General features: G+C 41.4%; 1 protein-coding gene across 1 annotated transcript in view; it reads right to left on the bottom strand.

The window, feature by feature from the left end:
* Positions 1-2973: 2973 nt before the first annotated feature.
* Positions 2974-24632, bottom strand: part of samd4a (sterile alpha motif domain containing 4A) — a 160577-nt gene continuing 138918 nt past the window's right edge. Inside the window, exons 8-12 of the mRNA XM_003227821.4 lie at positions 24015-24133; positions 21515-21716; positions 18128-18254; positions 15691-15774; positions 2974-13819 (exon numbers count right to left, since the gene is read on the bottom strand). Coding sequence (XP_003227869.3) covers positions 13791-13819; positions 15691-15774; positions 18128-18254; positions 21515-21716; positions 24015-24133 — 561 coding nt within the window. The 3' untranslated portion in view covers positions 2974-13790. The remainder of the gene's footprint in view (positions 13820-15690; positions 15775-18127; positions 18255-21514; positions 21717-24014; positions 24134-24632) is intronic.

Consider the following 24632-nt stretch of genomic DNA (forward strand, 5'->3'; position numbering starts at 1 on the left):
ACAGCTAGTAATTTATAAGTGTGTTAAAACACTGAGCTGCTGAACTTGCAGAACGAAAGGTCACAGGTTCGAATCCGGGGAGCGGAGTGAGCGCCCGCTGTTAGCTCCAGCTTCTGCCAACCTAGCAGTTCGAACACATGCAAATGTGAGTAGATCAATAGGTACAGCTCCAGTGGGAAGGTAACTGCACTCCATGCAGTCATGCCGGCCACATGACCTTGGAGGTGTCTACAGACTACGCTGGCTCTTCGGCTTAGAAATGGAGATGAGCACCAACCCCCAGAGTCGGACACGACTGGACTTAACGTCAGGGGAAAACCTTTACTTTTACTATGAGTATTGTAGATGCGTATTGGACATGGATGCTCAGCGTATATGTAGGTTGTATTACCATGAAGTTGGTTTCAGCTTCTAGCCTGGCTTAACAATATGCCAAAGCGATCTAGGAATCTTAGTAAGTGATTAGTAAGGGGTGCAATGGGTTAAACCCTTGTGCCGGCTGAATTGTTGACCTGAAAGCTGGTGGTTTGAATCCGCGAGACTGGATGAGCTTCTATCTGTCAGCCCTAGCTTCCCATGTGGGGACATGAGAGAAGCCTCACAGCAGGATGGTAACACATCCAGGCGTCCCCTGGGCAATGTCTTTGCAGACGGCTGATTCTCTCACACCAGAAGCAACTTGCAGTATATTCTCAATATGCTCTGACACAATAAAAAAGTGATTCCACCTAAACATTTGAAAAAACTTCCCAATGGTAAATGCTATTTGACAATGGCATATGCTGCTACCTGAAAGTCCATTATAGAGTCACCTTCTTTTGATGTTTTTAAACAGAGTCTGGATGACCATCTGTCGGGAGGGATTTGTATTGTGTGTTCCTGCATGGTAGAATGGAGTTGGACTGGATGGCCCTTGGGGTCGTTTCCAATTCTAGGGGCCAGGCTTTACATAGCGGGTTAAATCACTAAAGCTGCACAAAATCCTGCCGATTGAAAAGTTGGCAGTTCAAGCCTGGGTCAGGGTGAGCACCTGCTGCCAGCACCAGCTCCCAGCCCAACTAGCAGATCGAAAACAGAAATGTGAGTAGATAAATAGGTACTGCTTTAAGCAGAGAGGTAATAAAAGGCACCCATAAGGACATGTCAGCAATTTGATTGGAGAATGACGAAGCTCCTTGGCATGGAAGATGGAGCAACAGCAATTCCCACCCCAACACCCATGGCCGAAGTTGAGCATAGCCTCCAGATGCCGGAAATGAAAAAGACGGGGAAAGCCTTTACCTCTGTTTATGTATTGTCTGTCCTTGTTGATTGTATAACGACACTGAATGTTTGCCAAATATGTGTTCTGTAATCTATCCTGAATCTCCTTGGGGAGATAGAGTGGAAATAATAATAATAATAATAATAATAATAATAATAATAATAATAATAATAATAATAATGCCGCCCAGGAGTAAGCCATTAGAACAAATGAAATTAAGGCCAAGATCGAAAAATCATCTGATGACCCAATATGCAGACTGTGCAAAGAAGCTGATGAAACCATTGATCATATCCTCAGCCGCTGTAAGAAAATTGCACAGACGGAAAATTGCACAGAAGCACAACTATGTGATCCAAATGATTCATTGGAATTTATGTCCAATGGCCTCCGGTGGCCTAGGGGATAAAAGCCTTGTGACTTGAAGGTTGGGTTGCTGACCTGGTTCGAATCCCACCCAGGGAGAGCACGGATGAGCTCCCTCTATCAGCTCCAGCTCCATGTGGGGACATGAGAGAAGCCTCTCACAAGGATGGTAAAACATCAAAACACCCGGGCGTCACCTGGGCAACGTCCTTGCAGACAGTCAATTCTCTCCAGAAGCAACTCCGGTTGCTCCTGACATGGAAAAAAAAAATGTCACAAGTACCATCTGCTGGTAGTAAAGAACTGGTGGGATCACAAACCTGCAAAGGTATTGGACAATGAACACGCAAAAATAATGTGGGACTTTCAAATCCAGACTGACAAAGTTCTGGAACACAACACACCAGACTTCACGGTTGTGGAAAAGAAAAATATTTGGATTATTCATGTTGCCATACCAGGTGACAGTTAAATTGATGAAAAACAACAAGAAAAAACCATTGTCAAGACTTCAAAATCGAAATGCAAAGGCTCTGGCATAAACCAGTACAGGTGGTTTCAGTGGTAATTGGTGCATTGGGTAGCGTGGCAAAAGATCTCAGCTGGCATTTAGAAACAATAAACATTGATAAAATTACAATCTGCCAACTGCAAAAGGCCACCCTACTGGGATCTGCGAGCATCATCCGAAAATACATCACGCAGTCCTAAATGCTTGGGAAGTGTTCGGCTTGTGATTTTGTGATACGAAATCCAGCATATCTATCTTGTTTGCTGTGTCATACAATGTTGTTGTGTCAATAATAATAATAATAATAATAATAATAATAATATTGCCCAGGAGCAAGCCATCAGAACAAATGCAATTAAGGCGAAGATCGAAAAATCATCTGATGACCCAATATGCAGACTGTGCAAAGAAGCTGATGAAACCATTGATCATATTATTATTATATTATTATTATGATCATATCCTCAGCTGCTGTAAGAAAATCACACAGACAGACTACAAACAGAGGCACAACTATGTGATCCAAATGATTCATTGGAATTTATGTCACAAGTACCATCTGCTGGTAGTAAAGAACTGGTGGGATCACAAACCTGGGAAGTGTTCGATTTGTGATTTTGTGATACGAAATCCAGCATATATATCTCATTTGCTCTGTCATATTCTGTCTTTGTATCAGTAATAATAATATGATTGTGACCTACTTGCAATACAGTCTTCCCACTTTTTCACTGCCTTCCCCATGTGCTCCAGTGCAAAAACCCTTTCTTTGCTTTGAGAGCAAAACCCCAAATCACAACGAGAGTCCAAATAAAGAGCCGACAGTCGCCAGTGTTACAAAATCTTGTATTAATCCTCTCCCTTCACTTTCAATATAACGTTGATATGAAACATAGGCAAATGATTACTACTTACACGGGAGGAGAACGAATAATAAATATATGTTTGTAGCAAGTTGAAATCACAAGGGTGTTTCACCAGTAAGAACGACAATTTGAAAACTGTACACTTGCAAAAGAAATTACAGACTCCTTGAACGTTTAAAGGATCCATCTTCCTTGCGCCCCGACTCCTCCTTCCGTAATACTCAAGAAGCCGATTACGTGTAAACAAACATGCTAATTTCCATATATGGCAAATTTTCTTTTTTTAAAAATATGCATTGCTTAGCAACAATAACTAGGCAAAAATATTTCTTTGTGCACTAATTTTATACAGGGGAAAATACACCCGCCGCAACCCCCCAAAAAACAAAATAATAATAAGAGGGGAAAAAAAAGGAAAAGTCAAGGCTAAAAATGCATGCATGTACAACAGAGGGCATTTTTTTTGCCGAAAGCTGGCATGCAACAGAATGGAAATCCAAGCTCTTTTTTTTTTCATTTGCTTACAGTAGGCATAAATACATAAGGGAGGGTTATATATTAATAAGGGAGGATGTTTTCTGGGCTGTTCTTTTGTTTTGTGTTGTGTTTAAACATTTATGAACATTCCTATTTTCTTGCCATTCCTCCCAGAGGAATACACATTCACTTTTTGCTTCTTCTTTTTTTTTTTAAGTAAAGGAATACAAAAAAAATAAAATAAAACTCACTTCGCAAACTCGGATGACTTGAATATAAAAGCAACTTTAGTGTTTTTTTTAAATCGTAGCTGTGTGCAAAATTATACTCCCTCCTTTCGAGATCTATCTGTTCTGTCGACTTCTTGGCATGAGGCGCATCCAGAAAAACCTCCAAAGCTGTGGACGTTAATTACAACGCTAATGCTCCAGAAAACCTCTAGTTTTTGGGGACACATTTAGGGCATAGACGTGATGCCGTTTCGCCTTGCCCCTTGGAACACAAAGTAACACAAAGGAGCCCCAAGGCATAACGAAATGACGTTGCGTTGTATTTACCTTTCGGAGAAGACGAGAACTTTTGTATGACCGTATGGAAATTTATGGAGAAAAAGTTGACCAGCAAAATACAGAAGGTGGGATTGAAAGGTGGGTCTTCGGAGCGGCACCTAATTCTATAGGTAGCCACAATACAAACTGCTAACAGATCCATATGTCCAACACAATTTGTTTGCTCATTCACGGAGCAAGATTCGACCGAGTTGGAAAGCAACCTCTTCTTCCTTTGATGATTTCGGAAACGCCTTGCCGTCGCATCTTCTTGGCTTCGGGTTGGGATTATAGCAGCTCGCTTGGGCCGAACAGGAGCAGGGAACGACACCTCAAAAGAAAAGGCTTGTTTTCCTCAGCATCGTTCTCCCTTGGGCCCCGTCCAGGAAAAGGAGAGAGAAAAGGCACTGCCAGGCCGCGGGAGAAGGAGAGTTCACGGAGTTTGCGGAAATCGTTTCTGAGAGCAAAATAAACCATGTGGCAGATTCTGCGCACCTTGGATGAAACCCACCAACCAGTTGAGAACATAAAGCAGCATTTTTGGGACTCCTTTGCCATCGAGTTCATACTCCAGCCTTGATGAATCCAAGCCTTCTGCCTAATCCCAAGGCTTGAATGTCTGATAATGTTCAAGATACAAGGAGTGAAGTCCTTTCCTTTCCTATGTAGCTTAGAAGCACCGTGTGCGGAGAGACTCCAAGGTTCTATTAGTCCAACCTCAGTCCAACTCTTGAAAGATGTCCATCCAAACTTGGTTGAAAAGACTTCCAAAGAAGGAGGCTACCACCTTTCTTTCAAGGCAGTCTATTCTACTATCAAACACCTCTTATGGTGAAGTGCCATCGATACTTGTAAGTTCATGGATAGGTTTGTGGCGCAAAGATTATGGGTTTTTAATTGACCCATGGATAAGTCGAGGGTCATTCTGCATAGAGAAGAAAGCTGGTAATGGTGAGAGTAGAACAATCTGATGGTCCTTTCAGGTTCTCCAGGGACAAAGTTCTCACCTTTTGCTACTATACATAGAGATGGTTCCTAGGAGTACCATAACTCATAGCAAACCATTGGATAAGTCAACCCAGGTTTCATGGGCTGTTTTCCAACAAAATTTCCAGACTTAATACATGATTATCTGCAGTAGGTCTTCCAAATGTTTAGATGGGACTATCTTTTCTTGTAGGTGGAATACATCAGTCTCTAAAGCAGCAGAAAATAAGCTTTCTTCATCTTCTTCATGATACCCTTGAAGATATGTCCAGTTCTGGGACAAACCAAGGATACGGAGAAGAGGGAACGTATCTGGAAAAGGGTCACCACAATAATCAAAGGACTGGAAACAGTGAACACCTTAAGAGAGTTAGAAATGTTTAGCCTGGAGAAGGGAAGTTTAAAGGGACACAATAGCCATGTTTAAATATTGGAAAGGATATCTCATTGAGGAGAAAAGGGCAAGCTTGTTTTCTGCTGCTCTGGAGACTAGGAAACAATACAGTGATGGGTTCAAATGGCAGGAAAATGAGATCCCACCTAAATATTAAGAACTTTCTGATGGTCAAGAGTTGTTTGGTAGTAAAATATGCTGCTTGGGAGTCTTCAGGAGGCTTTTAGGCAGAGGCTATATAGCTATCTGTTGGGAGAGTTTTTATTGTGTTTTCCTGCTTGACAAAATGGGTTGAACTGGATGGCCCATGGGGTCTCTTCCAACTCTAGGATTCTATCATCTCCTGGATCAGCCAAGAATGGATTCAAGTAGAGATGTTCAGAAACCAGTCCTCTCAAAGCACCTTGACTAGAACAACCAGCCATCCTTTTCAGGGCCAAGTCTGTAGGCTTCTGGCATGTTTGGTGATGGATGTAGCTATTTCGGAGAGGTTGCCCCGGTTGGTTTCATCCTGATGGATCAACATCAGTCACAGCAAGACAAGCTTCATGAAGGCATCCAAATGCTACTGCTGAAATGTCCCGAATGGCAGTTGCTTTCCATCCTCCAAAATAAGTTCTCTAAGCAATCGGTTCAGTCTCCAACCGAGGAAGTGCTGCTCAGACCTGTAGATGGTACAGTTTTGTTTCTGCGGTGTGGAAACACGGCCAAGGCCACTTGGAAAGGCCAGACTGGTTCGCGTTGCAGTGTAGACGGTCTCACAGTGCAAGAGCGGGAAAAATATCCCCAACCTTTACGATGCTCTGCTCAGCTCTCCCCTCCCAAAACTAGTCCCCAAACAAAGCCTTAAAAGCCAGGTATCCTTGCCTCCTCCCTCTCTGCCACAGCCTCAGTCCAGTGACATGGATCTATTTGCATTTCCCCATCCAATAATTGTCATAAACCACTAAAAATAAGACAAAAAAGCACCAATATAAATGTCCTACGTGATAATCGCATAGAAAAAAGTTGCCTCTGGCGGAACAAGCCTGAGAAAACCACCTTGACACACTCTGGTAATGAGAGCAAGAAAGAAAGAAAGAAAGAAAAATATAGAACTCCACACATTTCTATGTAGTGAAATATTTCGCATTTTGTTCTGACACTTATCATATAATTGCTTAATATAAAACAGTTGCATTTGGCGATAAATGGGAAAAATACAAAAACGAAAGGCACTGCCACTTTGTTTGTTTTTTTAAATACTAAACATTTGACTTCATCCATGACCTTTTGCATGCATTTTTTTTCTCTCTCTTATAAATAGATTTACTCTTAGATTACTTCTGGTTGTCGTTTTGTTTCTTAGCTCTGTGTTAATATCTACCTGCAGTCAATACAGGGTTTAAGAGGGAATTTAAGTGGGCTTCTTAAAAAAATACGTACGGGAAGCCCCTTTTGCTTACGCACGAAACAGAAACAAAAAAAATACATACACACATACACACAGACATGCACCCAGACAACAATGTACATACATGCTGTCAATGGAAAAAAAAAAGATGCATATTCAAAGAGGGGAAAGAAGAGAAAGGAAAAGAAAAGAAAACGGTTGCTAATATCGGGGGCTTTATCATGGTTACCAGCCATAGCAATTTATAGGTCTATTTCTTTTATCCAAAATAATATATCTCAATACTCAGATAAACTCTGTTTTTTTGTTATAAGTGAAAGGAATAAATAGGTTTTTCAGATTTGTAATTACTTTGAGAAACATCTTCCTTTTCTATCCCCCCCTTTTCCCCAAGATTCCTGCACTAAATAACACTGCATAGTTCGGCTTCTCTCAACCTGGTGCCATCCAGGAATGTTGGACTGCCAACTCCCATAATTCTCCAGATATTGGCTGCAAGGTTATGGGAATTGGAGTCCAAAACACCCAAAGGGCACCTGGATAAGGAAGTCTGGGTAAGCTTCCTACAAAACATTCACGCTGCCATTTTCTTGGCTTCTCTATCCAATCCCATCTCCAACTGTCTCTCGCTAACCACCAGGTTTCTCCAAGAATAAGGCTCTCCAAGCTCTTGTCTGGAGCAATCGATACTATTTTGCAATGAACAGGATGTCAATCCCATTTGGTGCAATTACAGCGAACCTGATGGACAGGCACCTCTTTGTCAATGCCTTAGAAATCACCTTCCCAAACCTTTCCTACGACCACTCTTTTCCTTCTTGTTCCTTTTCCCTCCTGTTCATCACACACTCTTGTAAACACTGAGAAACAAACAAATAACACTATTTTGGCACTCTTTTTTGTTTGTTTGCTTGTTTAAAAAATAAAGTCTTAAATGTCTTTAAAATACTGCATCTTGAATAGGTCATCGCATATATCTATCTCTCTTTTTATGAATACAAGCTCAAAAGAAATAAATGGCAGCAAGTTCTGCATGGAGACCAAAATGTTTGGCACTAAATGTGACTGTCGATGAGGTACGGAGAACTCTCGTTCCCCCTTGAATTGAAAATAAGTTTAAAGGTGAACTACCACAGTTTGTGAGTTTGGATGAGAAGAATAACTTGCATTACATTGTTTTATCCAGCTGGGTTATGAATGGTTATATGGATAGGATATTTTGCACGACTCTTTTGGCATGCCACACTTTGGAGCTGATGTTTCTCACATTGGTTTAACTGGCATAGCTTCCAACCTATAGACCAGGTGTGGTCAAACTTGGACCCTCCAGGTGTTTTGGACTTCAACTCCCACCATTCCTAACAGCCTATCGGCTGTTAGGAATGGTGGGAGTTGAAGTCCAAAACACCTGGAGGGTCCAAGTTTGACTATGCCTGATGTAGACCTTACAGAGAAGCCATAATAGATGCTCAGGGCCTTCACAAGACCAAGAAACCAGTTTGTTGTTGGTCATTATAATATTTGGTCTCTTAGTGCAGACTTTTGGAAGTCTCCTTAAAGGAATTATTCTTACATGGGTATCCACTGCACCAAAACCGAAATGGAGAATGCCACTTTAATACATTGGTGAGTATCTGTATGGCTATCGCATAGTGCGTTCTTGTAATGGTGAGAACCAACCCTAAACGAATGCTGTTTGGATGAGTCCTTGTAAACCATCTATTACTTGTACAATGATGTGCCAAAATGTCACAGCATTGAGTTCTATATTTGACTCTCCACATTTGTAGGTTTGATTAAAATGTTCTAAGATGCTCTACATCCTCAAATGCAACTCTTACTACAAGTTGACCACAGAGTCATGCTGGAGAACCTAAAGATTCTCCAGCATGACTCTGTGGCCAACTTGTACACCGCCATATAAAATCCAGATTATCTGCTTTAATAACCTGGATTATATATCAGATTAGAAGGGGACTTAGAGGACACCTCTCTAAGGTCCTCTATAGTGTGAGTCTAAGATCAATCTCCTTAGAGAGATGTTCTCTTAGTTAGAAAAATATGATGTTTTGGGGTTTCTCACTTTTGCAGGGATTGTGTGCCTTCAATTTCCAAAACATAGAATCGTAGAGTTGGAAGAGACTTCACAGGCCATCCAGTTCAACCCCCTGCAAGAAGCAGGAAAATCTCATTCAAAGCACCCCCGACAGATGGCCATCCAAACTCTGCTTGAAAGCTTCCAAAGAAGGAGCCTCCACCACAGTCCGGGGCAGAGAGTTCCACTGCTGAACAGCTCTTTCTCACAGTGAGGAAGTTCTTCCTGATGTTCAGGTGGAATCTCCTTTCTTTCCTGTCGTTTGAAGCCATTGTTCCGTGTCCTAGTCTGCAGGGCAGCAGAAAACAAGCTTGCTCCCCCCTCCCTATGACTTCCCCTCACATATTTGTACATGGCTATCATGTCTCCTCTCAGCCTTCTCTTCTGCAGGCTAAACATGCCCAGCTCTTTAAGCCGCTCCTCATAGGGTTTGTTCTCCAGGCCTTTGATCATTTTAGTCACCCTCCTCTGGACACTTTCCAGCTTGTCAACATCTCCCTCAATTGTGGTGCCCGGAATTGGACGCAGTATAGAGGTTGAATGCAATTTCCTGCTTCTTGACAGGGGGTTGGACTGGATGGACCATGAGGTCTCTTCCAACTCTATTATTCTATGATTTTATTTTAAAGCAATATATTCCTCTAGGTGGCAATGGCACATCTTTTACAAGGCCAAGACGGAAACATTGGCACACGGCATGGAGTTTTTGCGACCTCTACTCATGCCTCCTTTTTCCCAGTAACTTGTGCATGTGAGAAAGAGGTGTTCTCTTCCACCTCCAGGTAACCACAAATAATAAAAGCGCCTCAGACCCTGCATTTACCCCGAAGCGAATCTTATAAAAGAGTTCCAGGAGTCTCCTACGTGGCTTCACATCTCCTCCTAGTTTTGGACAGAGTCAGCCTTCGAAGGCATTCTGGACTCGGGGCTCGATTACAACGTGGCCAAGCGGAAGTCGCAAAGCACAGAACAGCGGCAGAAAGGCGAGACTGTCTGCAGCGCGTAACCAGAGCTGATGGCTCCCTTTTTCCTCGGCCCACCTGCGTGGGGACCTTGCGCGGAGGAGTCAAAGGAGAGCCGGCCCGCTTGCTGGCTTCCCCTCCTGGCCTCCGGCACCGGCGCTGCCTGCCAGGTCCAGAGAAAGGCCGCAGTGTCTGCCTTCCAGCACAAACACGGCTCCGGACAAACGTCTGATTGAGAAAAGAGGGCTGCTGTCTCAGCCGGCTTTGTTTACCCTTCCCTCCTGCGTGGCTCTTTGGCGCAGGAAGGCCACGTCCCACCCTTCTGAGACTACGCGTCCTCTGGTTGCTTCACGGGTGGGGTGGCGAGAGAAGTGGAATCTCTGAATCCACAAACTTTCCAAATCCACAAACTTTCCTTCTGTGTACTTTTTGCATTCTCACCTCAAACGCCTTAACATGGTTTCTGGGACTGTTCCATTTGTTATGCTCACTTAAGGGCTGTTTGTTGTGTGCCTTTGAGTTGTTTTCAATTTATGACAACCCTATCACGAGGGGCTCCATGCAGTCATGCCGGCCACATGACCTTGGAGGTGTCTACGGGCAACGCCGGCTCTTCGGCTTAGAAATGGAGATGAGCACCAACCCCAGGGTCGGACATGACTGGACTTAACGTCACGGAAAACCTTTACCTTTTTTATCACGAGGCACGTGATCTGCCCTAGCTCGCTTGGTGGGTTTCCGAGGCTAAGCAGGAATTTGAACCTTAGTCTCCGGAGCTGGGTTCGGATTCCGGCTTGGCCGCAAACTACTACATCACACTGGCTCTGAAGTAAAGGTCTCTTTCCAAAATTACCCTCAGAATAATGGGCTCAGCTGCATGGTGGGCAATGCCAAGCAGACAAGATACAGCGCAACCACTTCTATCTCTTACCATTAAGGCAACCAGACTGAAAACTGGAGACAAACCTTTTTACCTTTAGGCCCCTTTTACACTGCCATATAAAATCCAGATTACCGTATATACTCGAGTATAAGCCGAACCAAATATAAGCCAAGGCACCTAATTTTACCACAAAAACTGGGAAAACTTATTGACTCGAGTATAAGACGAAGGTGGGAAATGCAGCAGCTACGGGTCAAATTCAAACATAAAAATAGATATTAATAAAATTGCATGATTTGAGGCATCAGTAGGTTAAATGTTTTTGAATATTTATATAAACTGAAGATAATAATAAGACTTTAATAAAATAAGACGGAGCCTCCGGTGGCCTAGGGGATAAAAGCCTCGTGACTTGAAGGTTGGGTTGCTGACCTAAAAGCTGCCAGGTTCGAATCCTACCCGGGGAGAGAGCGGATGAGCTCCCTCTGTCAGCTCCAGCTCCATGCGGGGGCATGAGAGAAGGTAAAACATCAAAACAAGGATGGTAAAACATCAAAACATCCGGGCATCCCCTGGGCAACGTCCTTACAGACGGCCAATTCTCTCACTCCAGAAGCAACTCCGGTTGCTCCTGACATGAAAAAAATAAAATAAAATAAGACTGTCCAACTCTGAATACCTTTATACTCAAGTATAAGCCAATCTGAATAGAAGCTGCCCAGGACCCTCACTCGAGTATAAGCTGACGGGAGCTTTTTCAGCCCTAAGAAAGGGCTGAAAAACTAGACTTATACTTGAGTATATAGAGTATCTGCTTTAAACTGGATTATATGGCAGTGCAGACTCATATAATCCAGTTCAAAGCAGATCATGAGGATTATCTGCTTTGATAATCCAAATTGTATGGCAGTGTAGAAGGGGCCTTAGAGGTCACGCAAAAGTGGGAATTTCAGCAGGTGTTGCTCATCACCCAAGGCAGAACACTGGCTGGGTGTAAGTCAGCAGTGTGATGCAACAACTTTAAAAAGTCAATGCGATTTTATGCTGGATTAATAGGAATACAGTGCCAGGGAAGCAAAAAATATTACTCTATTCCTATCTGGACAGACATGGTCTGAAATCTGGACACTATATCCTTCAAGAAGAATATGGTCACACTGCTATGTACCCAGACAGGGCAATCCAACTGGTCAAAGGAAAAATCTCCCTTTTCTGTGCCACCACTACAAGTTCAAGGATTGCTTCTAGTTTGCACCAGTTGTCCTAATGTTTCTCCAGAAAGAGATGTAGGTGGTGCATCTCCCTAGTCCAGGGGTAGGAATCGTGTCACCCTCCAGACAATGTGGGATTGCAACTCACAGCATCCTTCACCCTTTAGGTTCAGTTTACCAGGACTGTTGAGGATTGCAGCCCAATACCTGAAGGAGGGTATAATTTTCATTCCTGATGGCTTTATGGAAAGCCCATAAATGAAATCGTAGAAGTCTAGGAAGCCGTTCCTGGAGTGGGGTTGCCCACTTGCTCCCTGACACTTCTGGTTTTGCATAACTGTGTCAAACTCAGGAGGAAAGCAAACCCAAAGTTGGTATGCTTCTGTTCTCCCCAACATGCATCCTTAACATGCCCACTTCTTCCTAAGATATGAGACCAGTAGGGCCAAGTCCCAAATGTAAGATACTTCATTATAAAATCTCCCACTCTTTCCCTCCCACCCTTCTTTGCCCACACTTGCATGCACTCAGATACACAAACACAACCCAAGGAACAGAAAACCTTGCCTGCAACTTCTCCTCCGTCTGCTCTGCAACGTTTCTTAACTCCTTTCTTTACTCAAGAAACAAAAAACTAAACTGGGGCTCGAGGTCCTTTTTAAGAAGCAGCAGCTTGGCAGTTCTTATTTTAATAGGCAAAACCTATGGCTAGGAGGCTAATGGGACAAAACAACGAGAAGAAGAGGAGAAGGGGAAGAAAACAACAACAAGAAGAAAAAGCAGGAGAGAAAGTGTCTCGGGAGAGGAAGAAGAGGAGGAGGAAGTAAAAACACACACTCACACAGATAACATGCAAAAGACTCTTTTACGACAGGGAGAGGAGCCAAGCAAGGCTCTCCCGGGATCCTTGCAACTGGCAGCAAATTCCTGCCCAAAAGCCAAAGGGCCTCGTCCGACCCCTTCCTTGCATTTTGCTGTCTGTCCCAGCGTCCTGCAGGATATTTCAGCCATACACACATTTACAGGTTTGCATATGAACACGGCAGGTGGATTCGGGACACGGACAATAAAACCCAGAGCAGCAGGGAGTGGGATTGCGGTTCTTTGGGGGGCAAACCCATCGCAATGCTTCCTTCGCCCCCAAAGCAAAGAAGAGAAAAGGCTGCAGGAGGAGCGCGCAGCACACCCAACACAGCCTTTGCTACACACCCACCCACCTACCGCCGTGTAAACAAGTGCACAAAACCCAAAGCCACTCTTTTTGGGAAGGGAAACGGCCTTTTTCCTTGCTCTTTCATTTGCACCTCTCCCTTCCCCAAAACACAAAGCCCGGCTCCAATCGCAGGGTTGAACGTCGGCGAAAATGCGGTGCGTATTTACAGCCAGTCAACGCGTTCCTCCCTTCTTCTTAGCAATATACGTAAAAGTCTCTTTTGTTTTATAATGATGCAAAAGGAGAAAGAGAAAGGCTTTCCTCTTGACATTCCCTATTCCCACCGGAGGCTCGCCAGCGTATTCTCTCGCCCCTAAGATGCCGGGCCTTGTATGCTCTCCATCCCAAAAAATCCTCCCCAGAAGAGCCCACTTTTTATGTTTTGGACGACATACCGGTTAAGCTAAACAACGCTTTCACGAAATGAGAGCAAAGGGGGAGAAAGGAAAGGAGACGGAGATGGAGACGGAGAGAGAAGGGAAGGAGGAAAGAGCAATGAAAAGGCGGCGAGGCTTCTCCAAGGGTCCTTCCTTTCCACGTCCCGGGATTCATCATCAACATTTCCCACTGGTCCAGCAGCCAAATCCTTCCCACGGCCAGCGCTGACGCTTCTCTGGCTTCTAGATTGTTGAGGTCCGGTCCACACCATCTGGGAAAAGGTGAACACAATCTTTAACACAATCTTCACACGAGGACACACACATATATGAGCATATATACCTTGTGTTGCCCAGGTGTTGTTGGAACTACTGCTCACCAATTTTCTCCCCTGCAGAGAACTCAGGCAGGGGGGAATCTTTTTTAAATCCCACCACTGCCACCAATTGCGGAGATGTGGAGGTGTTTTTATTAATTATATTTATATTATATTATAACCGCTGCCACCAGTGTAAAGATGTTTTATTTAAATGCTGCCACCAATTATTAAAGATGTTTATAATGCAGCCACCAGATGTAAAGGGGATTATCAACTCTTGCCACCACTATGGGAAGATTGAGCCACTGGCTACTTAGAGAGGACTTTTTAATTTTGTTTTTCTTCCTTCTTCTTGTTTGCTTTTGATGGTAATATATATGACTGAAGCTGAGATGTTAGAAAGAACAATACAAGTTTATTCAGGCACAAAGCTTAGTGGTTACAGTAACTTTCTCTTAAGAGGCACTTTGATGAACAGTTACAAAGTTAGAATGAGGTGTTTCAAATTCCTTAAAATGTCACTTTTCTCTACTGCTTTAAACTGCAGTCACCCTGTGAATTACAATCACAGATTATTTGTTCCTTAACAGGAGACAGATTACCTTAAAATAAGTCACCAAACTTATTTTAAACTGACTCAAAATTAAGCACTTGAGTCTCACTGATCCCTTCAACAGAGAATCAGCCTTCACTGTACCTCACCAGGGCACAGACTAACTGCTGCTTTTTCAAACCTACACTTCTCCACCAAAATGACAGTTGGCTCCGCCCACTTCTCCATAGCAACCAACTCATGAGTGCAGAGTAACTGAAATATTGACCCTTTTAAAACACAATTAAACATGGCATCTGTAAACTAAAAAAATCACACTTCATTACATCCCCTTTCCTTCTTCCTGCCTTTGTTCTCCCCTCTTTCTCCCTTCTTCTTTCCTTTCTTTCCCGTCTTCATTTCTTTCTTTCCTTCCTTCTGCCCTACTTCTCATACACATGCCACTTTTCTTTCCCAGCCTTTATGGTACAACCTTTATGGTATAGACAGATATATTTTGACACACACACACATATATATGTCTAGATCAGGCACAGGCAAACTTTGGCCCTCCCTCCAGGTGTTTTGGACTTCAACTCCCACAATTCCTAACAGCCTACCGGCTGTTAGGAATTGTGGGAGTTGAAGTCCAAAACACCTGGAGGGAGGGCCAAAGTTTGCCCATGCCTATATCTTGCAGAATTTGGTCACCGAGCTTTTGCTTTTGCCTCTGATGCTGAGAGAGCGTGACTTTCCCGAAGTCACCCAGTGGGTTCCCATGGCTGAGTGAGGATTCAAACTCAGGTCTCCAAACGAGTAGTACATCCAGTGCTTAAATGACAAGGACCACATTGGCTTTGTTAATGTGGGATTTGTGTATTGATAGTGTTTAAATGCAATTTGTGTCTTGCTTGTATTGTAACTGATTGCATCATCCAGAATGTAACATAGTGTGGAAAGAGTTAATTGCCAAGGAGCAGTGATGACCTTGATGTGTGGCTGGAACTAGGGAGTATCCAGACACAAGTGTGTGTGCGCATAGTTGATTGCATCAGTTCAGTTCTGAGTTCTGTCGAGATCTGTCTGCCTAGGAGTTGAGTACTGTCTGCCTAGAGTTTGAGTCCTGTGTTCATCTGTCGTCTGTTTGTGTTGATTCAGTAAACCTTTGTAAATAGTTTTACCAATGTCTCTGAGTGTCTCTTCGTTCTGCACTCCACTGATTCCATCCAACTACTGCTGCGCTGCTAATATTGTGACAAGCTTCACAGAGAAAAATGAGAGTGACACGTACCTCCCAGGGCATGTTCTGTCATACTGAGGCACAAGGACTCCAGCCTGTTATTGATATCAGGTTCTGTCACTGGTACCTGGAACTCTGTTGAGGGAACGGGAAGAAGATTTAAATAGAAAGAAATGCTATTTCTCGCTTTGGATGACACCATCTATAACAGGCATCTCTGTTATGGTGTTATCCGCTAGATCATGTAGATACAGTAGAGTCTCACTTATCCAACACTCGCTTATCCAACGTTCTGGATTATCCAATGCATTTTTGTAGTCAATATTTTCAATATTTTGTGATATTTTGGTGCTAAATTCGTAAACACAGTAATTACTACATAATGTTACCATGTATTGAACTGCTTCTTCTATCAGTTTGTTGTAAAACATGATGTTTTTGGTGCTTGATTTGTAAAATCATAACGCAATTTGATGTTTAATAGGCTTTTCCTTCATTGCTCCTTATTATCCAACATTTTCACTTATCCAATGTTCTGCCATCCCGTTTATGTTGGATAAGTAAGACTCTACTGTATGTATGTGTGTATACACATACACACACACATACACATACAGTAGAGTCTCACTTATCCAACATTCACTTATCCAACTTTCTGGATTATCCAACGCACTTTTGTAGTCAATGTTTTCAATACATCGTGATATTTTGTTGCTAAATTCATAAATACAGTAATTACTACATAGCATTACTGCGTATTGAACTACTTTTTCTAACAAATTTGGTGCTTAATTTGGAAAACCATAACGTAATTTGATGTTTAATAGGCTTTTCCTTAATCGTTCCTTATTATCCAACATTTTCACTTATCCAACGTTCTGATGTCCCGTTTATGTTGGATAAGACTCTACCGTATATATGTGTGTACACACACACACACACACACACACACACACACACATATATATATATATACACACACACACACACACACAAATACATATACATTTTGGATAGCATAGGGAAGGATTAACACCTCTGTGGTGCTTGTTTTGCTGTCTGTGCCTCTGTTCAGGAGATTTCACAACACTTTCTGTCCCTGTGATAAAACTATGCAATAATATTTTTTTCTGTTCCTGGTTTGAAAGTATTACTTTCTGTTTAATTGTGTTTAATATTGCAGAAACTTTGTTTCTGTGGCTGCCACAAACTATGTTGAAGACTCTATGAGACATTCATTGAAAAACTATAGCAAAACGTGCTATAGCAGGATGTCCCGCAAAAAAACAATTTTTTGCAGTTTAATAAACTTTTTTCTTTTTCTTTTTTTGCATTTTAATTAATATATTTTTATAGAAGTTTTACCTTATAAGATAGAGTAAATTAACATCAAAAGAGGGAGAACATTTGATTGTATAGAAAGTAGGAAAACTGCGATTAAAAAAGGATCAAAAAGGGAGAGAGAGAAAAACCAAAAAACCAAAAGCAAAGCTAAAGTGTGTGTGTGTGTATATATATAAAATAAATCTGAACAAATGGCGATATAAAAATGCAAAAGTACTTGGCAAAGAAACACACTAAAAAGCAAAAGCAAAAAAGCATTAGCACTGGCATTAAACACTTTGAGTAAAATCGCTAGGTTAGAAGCAGCAGACATTGGTAATGTTCTAACAAAGAACTGCCATAAAACTGTTAAAGTTAAACTAAACAATCATTGTTGTTCCAGTACAACAGCTGGAAAATAATAATAATAATAATAATAATAATAATAATAATAATAGTCAGGATTTCCAAGCTTTTTTCATATTTTTATGATGGGACTAATTAGGAAATGGTATTTATAACCTAGGAACAAAAATCGTGTTATATAGTGCAATTGAAAAATTAGCTTGTTGTGAAAACAAGGGTTTGCAAGAAAGCTTCAGTGGAGTTAAAAGTTAAAGGTTTCCCCTGATGTTAAGTCCAGTCATGTCTGACTCTGGAGGTTGGTGCTCATCTCCATTTCTAAGCTGAAGAGCCGGCGTTGTCCGTAGACACCTCCAAGGTCATGTGGCTGGCATGACTGCATGGAGCGCCGTTACCTTCCCGCCAGAACAGTACCTATTGATCTACCCACATTGGCTTGTTTTCGAATTGCTAGGTTGGCAGAAGCTGGAGCTAACAGCGGGCGCTTACTCCGCTCCCGGGATTTGAACCTGGGACTTTTCAGTCTGCAAGTTCAGCAGCTCAGCGCTTTAACACACTGAGCCACCGGGGCTCCTGTTCAGTGGAGTTACATAGTGTATTTGTATTTTGTAAATAACGGCTTGTTGTGGAAACAACAAGCTTCAATGGAGACTCCTTTTGCCCATAATAACTCTTCCAGGAATGAATGTACCTTCCGTAAATATGAGTCGTTTCTAAGTTGGATGTTTGTAACTGCACACTCAGATGCCCATCTGTTGGGAGGGCTTGGATTGTGTCTTCTGTGCAGGAGAACCTGGCTTACCTGGCTGCTGGAACATGAGCATCGTCTGCGGAGAGGTGTGGACCGGCAACGAACGCGTCCTCTGGACTGAGCTGTGAGTCCGGCTGGGCATGCTGTTGCTTCCGCCGGGGTTTGCAAACCAAAGGTTCTGGCGGGGGAGAATGTAGCAAAAATTTACCGTATATACTCGAGTATAAGCTGACTTGAATATAAGCCGAGGCACCTAATTTTACCACCAAAAACTGGGATAACTTATTGACTCGAGTATAAGCCGAGGGTGGGAAATGCAGCAGCTATGGGTAAATTTCAAAATAAAAATAGATACCAATAAAATTTCATTAATCAAGGCATCAGTAGGTTAAATGTTTTTGAATATTTACTGTATTTCAAAGAAAAACAATAAACTAGCTCTATAAGTGGAAAAGTAGGGGCAACAAAAACAATATGGTATCAACAATAACATAATAATAATACAATAGAGTCTCACTTATCCAAGCTAAACGGGCCAGCAGAAGCTTGGATAAGCGAATATCTTGGATAATAAGGAGAGATTAAGGAAAAGCCTATTAAACATCAAATTAGGTTATGATTTTACAAATTAAGCACCAAATCATGTTATACAACAAACTTGACAGAAAAAGTAGTTCAATACACAGTAATGTTATGTTGTAATTACTGTATTTACGAATTTAGCACCAAAATATCATGATATATTGAAAATATTGACTACAAAAATGGCTTGGATAATCCAGAAGCTTGGATAAGCGAGGCTTGGATAAATGAGACTCTACTGTAATAACAACAACAACAACAACAACAACAACAACAAAATCTTCATTTGGATCCCACCCTATCTCCCCATGGGGACTCAGGCCGGCTTCCAACATAGTAACAGGCAAATATTCAATGCCTATATAAACAATGCAGAGCTAGATATAGATCTTTAATTGTAGATACTAATTTCACATATGTATTTCCCCCTGAAACGTTTGCAAATCCCCCCGTGTGTGTGTGTGTGCACGTGCGTGCGCATTTCCCCTACAATATTTGCAAGCCAACATGTCTATATATGTGTGTTCATTTCCTCTTGTAATATTTGCAAGCCCTATATATAGGTAGCTAAGAATATATTCATATCTATCTAGACATCTCTCTTTATATAGATATTTGCAGAGACTTGCAAACATATGAGGGTAAATTCATATATAAAAATAATGTATATGTTTGGCTACAGATACACAGGTACATGGATCTATATGTATAAAGGATTTGCAAAGACCTGCAAGCATATGAGGGGAAATTCATATATAAAATTAATGTATATAGATAGATACACATATAAAAGTACATAGAGATGGCAAAAGCTACCGGCTGTTAGGAATTGTGGGAGTTGAAGTCCAAAACACCTGGAGGGCCCAAGTTGGCCCATGTCTGATATAGATGCACCATCAAATAATATAACACTTTTTGATTCCAACCATTACTATGTTCATTTCATCCTATCCACCTAAAGTCCTTTTTTTACACCTTCCTTCTTTCCTTCCCATTCCTGTTCCTGCCTCTCTCAGCTCTCCTTTTGCAGGACCTCTCTTTAAAGCACCAAAGAGAGCGAAAACAGGAAATGCCTGTAGAGTTTTCTGGCTGACTCTAAAAATTGAAAAATTAAGAAGCATCCAGCTCAGCCTGGAAAAAGGGAACTGGAAAAAAGGTGTCAAAAGTAAACTTTGCAGTAACTCTCTCTCCGACGAGAAGGAAAGATGCATTTTGAGTACGAATGCAGTGATTGCCAGTGTGTATGTATGTGTCGCGTTGTATATTATTATTATTATTATTATTATTATTATTATTATTATTATTATTATTATTGAGACAAAGACATAGTATGACACAGCAAACGAGATATATATGCTGGATTATTATTATTATTATTATTATTATTATTATTATTATTATTATTATTTGAAGCACAACAAGATGAGTCCACAGCAGACACTCTGCTGGCTGTTGTATTGGATCATATGTTGGACACTTATTATTATTATTATTATTATTATTATTATTATTATTATATGTATTTATACCTCGCTTTATCTCTCTTTGTCTCTCCCGAGGGAGACTCAAAGCAGCTTAGCATCAAAGCATTTGCATATTATTATTATTATTATTGTTATTAATACATGTATTATTTCACTCTGATCTTATTATTATTATTACATTTATTATTCTATTTATTACTACATGTATTATTTTCCTGTATTTATTATTACTATTACATGTATTATTTTACTCTATTATTATTAAAAGGATACATAAGCACATTTACATCGAAGAAGATGAGAATAATGATTTGATCAGAGTTAGACAGTCTTATCTTAAATTAGAGCTTGATGTAAATATTCAAAAACATTTAACCTACTGATAGATGTCTGTGCGTGTACATCCTGTCCCTTGTTCTGAGGCTGAGAGACTGAAAGTCCTAGTTTGCAAGTCCCAGTATTCATTGTATGGGTCTACACCAGGCACGGACCAACTTGGGCCCTCCAGGTGTTTTGGAATTCCTACCAGCTGTTAGTAATGAAGGTGTATTGGGAAAATATAATACTTTTATTGGAAACTATATATTGAATGTAATCATATTAGAAATAGGAATAGGAAAAATGTAATCACAAGCAGATTGTGTGCATATAACCCCAAAATACACTCTGCTCAGCAAATAACCTTCCCCATAAGTAGAGACCAAAGTTCACTCTAAGTGCCAGAGACATATGTTAAGTGTCAACAAGAATAGATAAGCTAATGGACAAAAGACAAATTAAGGCTTTTTGGGATGTCAAGATAAGACCTGGCGCCATGTAGGAGTACTAATGACTCTCTGACAAGCTAAGGTAGGGGGGAATTCCTTAATTAATGGATCCTGAGAACCTAGATGGGAATTCCTTAGATAAGGCCTAATGGAGGGTCAGAGGTCTTGAAAGTAGTCTATATTTTAGGAAAATGCAAAAGTAGCTTTTAGTAAAGTCTTTTAGTAAAGACTTTTTTGACACTAATTGGTGATGGATAATGCCTATATGATGTAAATAGATGAAGGCAAAAATAGTATATAAGAACCTGTGTTTCTTTGTTCTGTACCCTTTTTTCCTGGAGACAGGAGGGTCTATATTCTCTCTGGCCACTGAGAATAAACGTCTTTTTTTGTACAGCCACCGGAACCCTCTTTACCTCAAAACCTTTGTCTGCCATTACATTAGGAATTGTGGAAGTTGAACTCCAAAACACTTGGAGGGCCCACGTTGGCCCAGGCCTGGTCTACATGATCATAGTTTGCAAATTGTTTCCTACAGCAGCGTATATCCAAACCTATAATTGTAAACTTTTCTGACTTTTCCCCAGCACAGGTAAGGGACGCACCTGTCTCCCTTGCTTGAGGATGGTGGGGTTGGCGGCCGAGTTGCGCTGCGTGGCCCCCAAAAGGCTGGTGGGTCCCAGGAGCCCCAGCCGTGAAGTGGGGAGGTTCCGGGTCGGGATCTGGAACTGGCGCGGGTTCCGCCGGCCCATTCCTGCACCTACAGAGCCCGCTGTCGGTAAGGAGTTCGACTGGCCAAAACCTCGGCTGGGGGAAAAAACAAACACACACACATTAATATTGCAGGGAAAGAGAAAACACCATTAGGAAGAACTTCCTGACAGTAAGAGCTGTTTAGCAGTGGAATATGTGCCTCAAAGTCAGGTGAAGTCTCCTTTTCTGGAGGTTTTTAAGCAGATGTCGAATGGGCATCTGTCGAGAGTGCTTTATTGTGTCGAAGAGAGGTTGGACTGGTTGGGCCTTGGGGTCCCTTCCAACTCTATTATTCTTTTATTCTACGTACATAAAGACGCAACTATATACATATATACACCTCATTGGTAAGCACCTGGTGCAAGCCTTTTAATAACAAAGTCTCTACACTGTAATACAGTAGAGTCTCACTTATCCAATGTTCTGGATTATCCAAAGCATTTTTGTAGTCAATGTTTTCAATACATCGTGACATTTTGGTGCTAAATTCGTAAATACAGTAATTACTACATAGCATTACTGCATATTGAAGTGCTTTTTCTATCAAATTTGTTGTATAACATGATGTTTTGGTGCTTAATTTGTAAAATCATAACCTAATTTGATGTTTAATAGGCTTTTCCTTAATCCCTCCTTATTATCGAACATATTCGCTTATCCAACATTCTGCCAGCCTGTTTATGTTGGATAAGCGAGACTCTACTGTAAATATATATATATATATATATATATATACACACACACACACACACACACACACACACACACACACACCCCTCATTAGGAAGCACCTGATGCAGACCTTTTAATAACAATGTCTCTACACTGTAATAATAATAATAATAATCTATATATATATAAGGGTAATGAAATTTCGGCCTAGGACAAAACAACAAAACTACACATCCCAGAAACACTAAACTTGGCAGCACAACCCCTCATCCATGCCTCTACGTTCATACAACAAAAAAGCTCCAACTACTCCAGAAAACAGCCAGGCTTTGAGATTGCAAGGCTATTCACTGCTATTCCACCTGGCCAACATGGATTCCCATAAGCCACAGCAACGCGTGGCCGGGCAAAGCTAGTAATAATAATAATAATAATAATAATAATAATAATAATAATAATAATAATAATAAAGCTTCATTTATATCTCTCCTGGGGTAGCTTACTAAAAAGAAGATACAGTATAAATAATAATGAACACATAACCAGATTTCATCCCACTGGCTAGGTGTCTTAGTCGTACTAGGTATCCAATTGGGAAAACCTATATAAACTTTTGATTACAGTTTGGTCTGTGATCCTTAGTTATACTAGCTACCCAATTGCTTCCTTTCATTGGGAAAACTTATAAAAACTTTTGACTATAGTTTGGTCTGTGATCCTTAGTTGCACTAGCTACCCAATTGCTTCCTTTCATTGGGAAAACTTATAAAAAGTTTGGATTACAGTTTGGTCTGTGATCCTTAGTAGTACTAGCTGCCCAATTGCTTCCTTTCATTGGGAAAACTTATAAAAAGTTTGGATTAAAGTTTGGTCTGTGATCCTTAGTTGCACTAGCTGCCCAATTGCTTCCTTTCATTGGGAAAACTTATAAAAAGTTTGGATTACAGTTTGGTCTGTGATCCTTAGTTGCACTAGCTACCCAATTGCTTCCTTTCATTGGGAAAACTTATAAAAACTTTGGATTACAGTTTGGTCTGTGATCCTTAGTTGCACTAGCTGCCCAATTGCTTCCTTTCATTGGGAAAACTTATAAAAAGTTTGGATTACAGTTTGGTCTGTGATCCTTAGTTGCACTAGCTACCCAATTGCTTCCTTTCATTGGGAAAACTTATAAAAAGTTTGGATTAAAGTTTGGTCTGTGATCCTTAGTTGCACTAGCTGCCCAATTGCTTCCTTTCATTGGGAAAACTTATAAAAACTTTGGATTACAGTTTGGTCTGTGATCCTTAGTTGCACTAGCTACCCAATTGCTTCCTTTCATTGGGAAAACTTATAAAAACTTTTGACTATAGTTTGGTCGGTGATGTTGTCATCATCAAAATCATCATCATTGTAATCATCCCTCCAAGCTTTTCCCAGCTCCAAGTGCCTTAAAACAAACATAGGGTGCAACTACTCTGTAGAATAAATGCAACTTGATGCCACTTTAGCTGATATGGAGTCAAGGGAGATGTAGTTTTACAAGATCTTTTAAGCTTCCTCTGCTAAAGGGTGCTGGTGTCAAACTACACATCCCAGGATTCAATAGCATTCATCCACGGCAGTTAAACTGGTATCGAAGTGCATTAATTCTGCAACGGAGACGCGCCCAATAAGCAAAGATAACGCCCTGAAACTTACGTTCTTTGCTGCCGATATCCCGAGAGGTCGAGGATGGATTTCCGAGGGAAAGACCTGAAGAGTTTTTGCACCTGCTGTTTCCATGACAACAGCCGTTTCTTCTGCGTCTCGGTAAACGCCTGGATCAAAAAGAGAAGACGATGCAAGAAATAAAAAAACAAATTATTTATATTTTTTTGCAAGAAAACAGATGCAAACAACGGATTGCTAGCAGGCTTAACAGTAGGAAGGCTTTAGAGCAGGCATGGGCCAACTTGGGTCCTCCGGGTGTTTTGGACTTCAACTCCCACCATTCCTAACAGCCTACCGGCTGTTAGGAATGGTGGGAGTTGAAGTCCAAAACACCCGGAGGACCCAAGTTGGCCCATGCCTGCTCTAAAGGAAGGGAAGAAAGCGACTTGCAGTCCGGCCCATAACACATCCACTCAGCAAATTGAGAAGGCCCTCAAGACTCTTCTTAAGGGCCGGGATCAATGTGAGGTTAATTGTGCAAATGTGCTTAACGTGCAAGTCCAGCAGCTCTGGGATTATGGGAACGAGAAAGCGATATAACCAGCTGGTCTAAAAGCGGCTTCTCCTGTTTTGCCGATCTTGGAAATGTTAGGAATACAATTCTTC

Source organism: Anolis carolinensis, chromosome 1, assembly GCF_035594765.1.
Source record: "Anolis carolinensis isolate JA03-04 chromosome 1, rAnoCar3.1.pri, whole genome shotgun sequence".
In the NCBI taxonomy this organism is placed as follows: domain Eukaryota; kingdom Metazoa; phylum Chordata; class Lepidosauria; order Squamata; family Dactyloidae; genus Anolis; species Anolis carolinensis.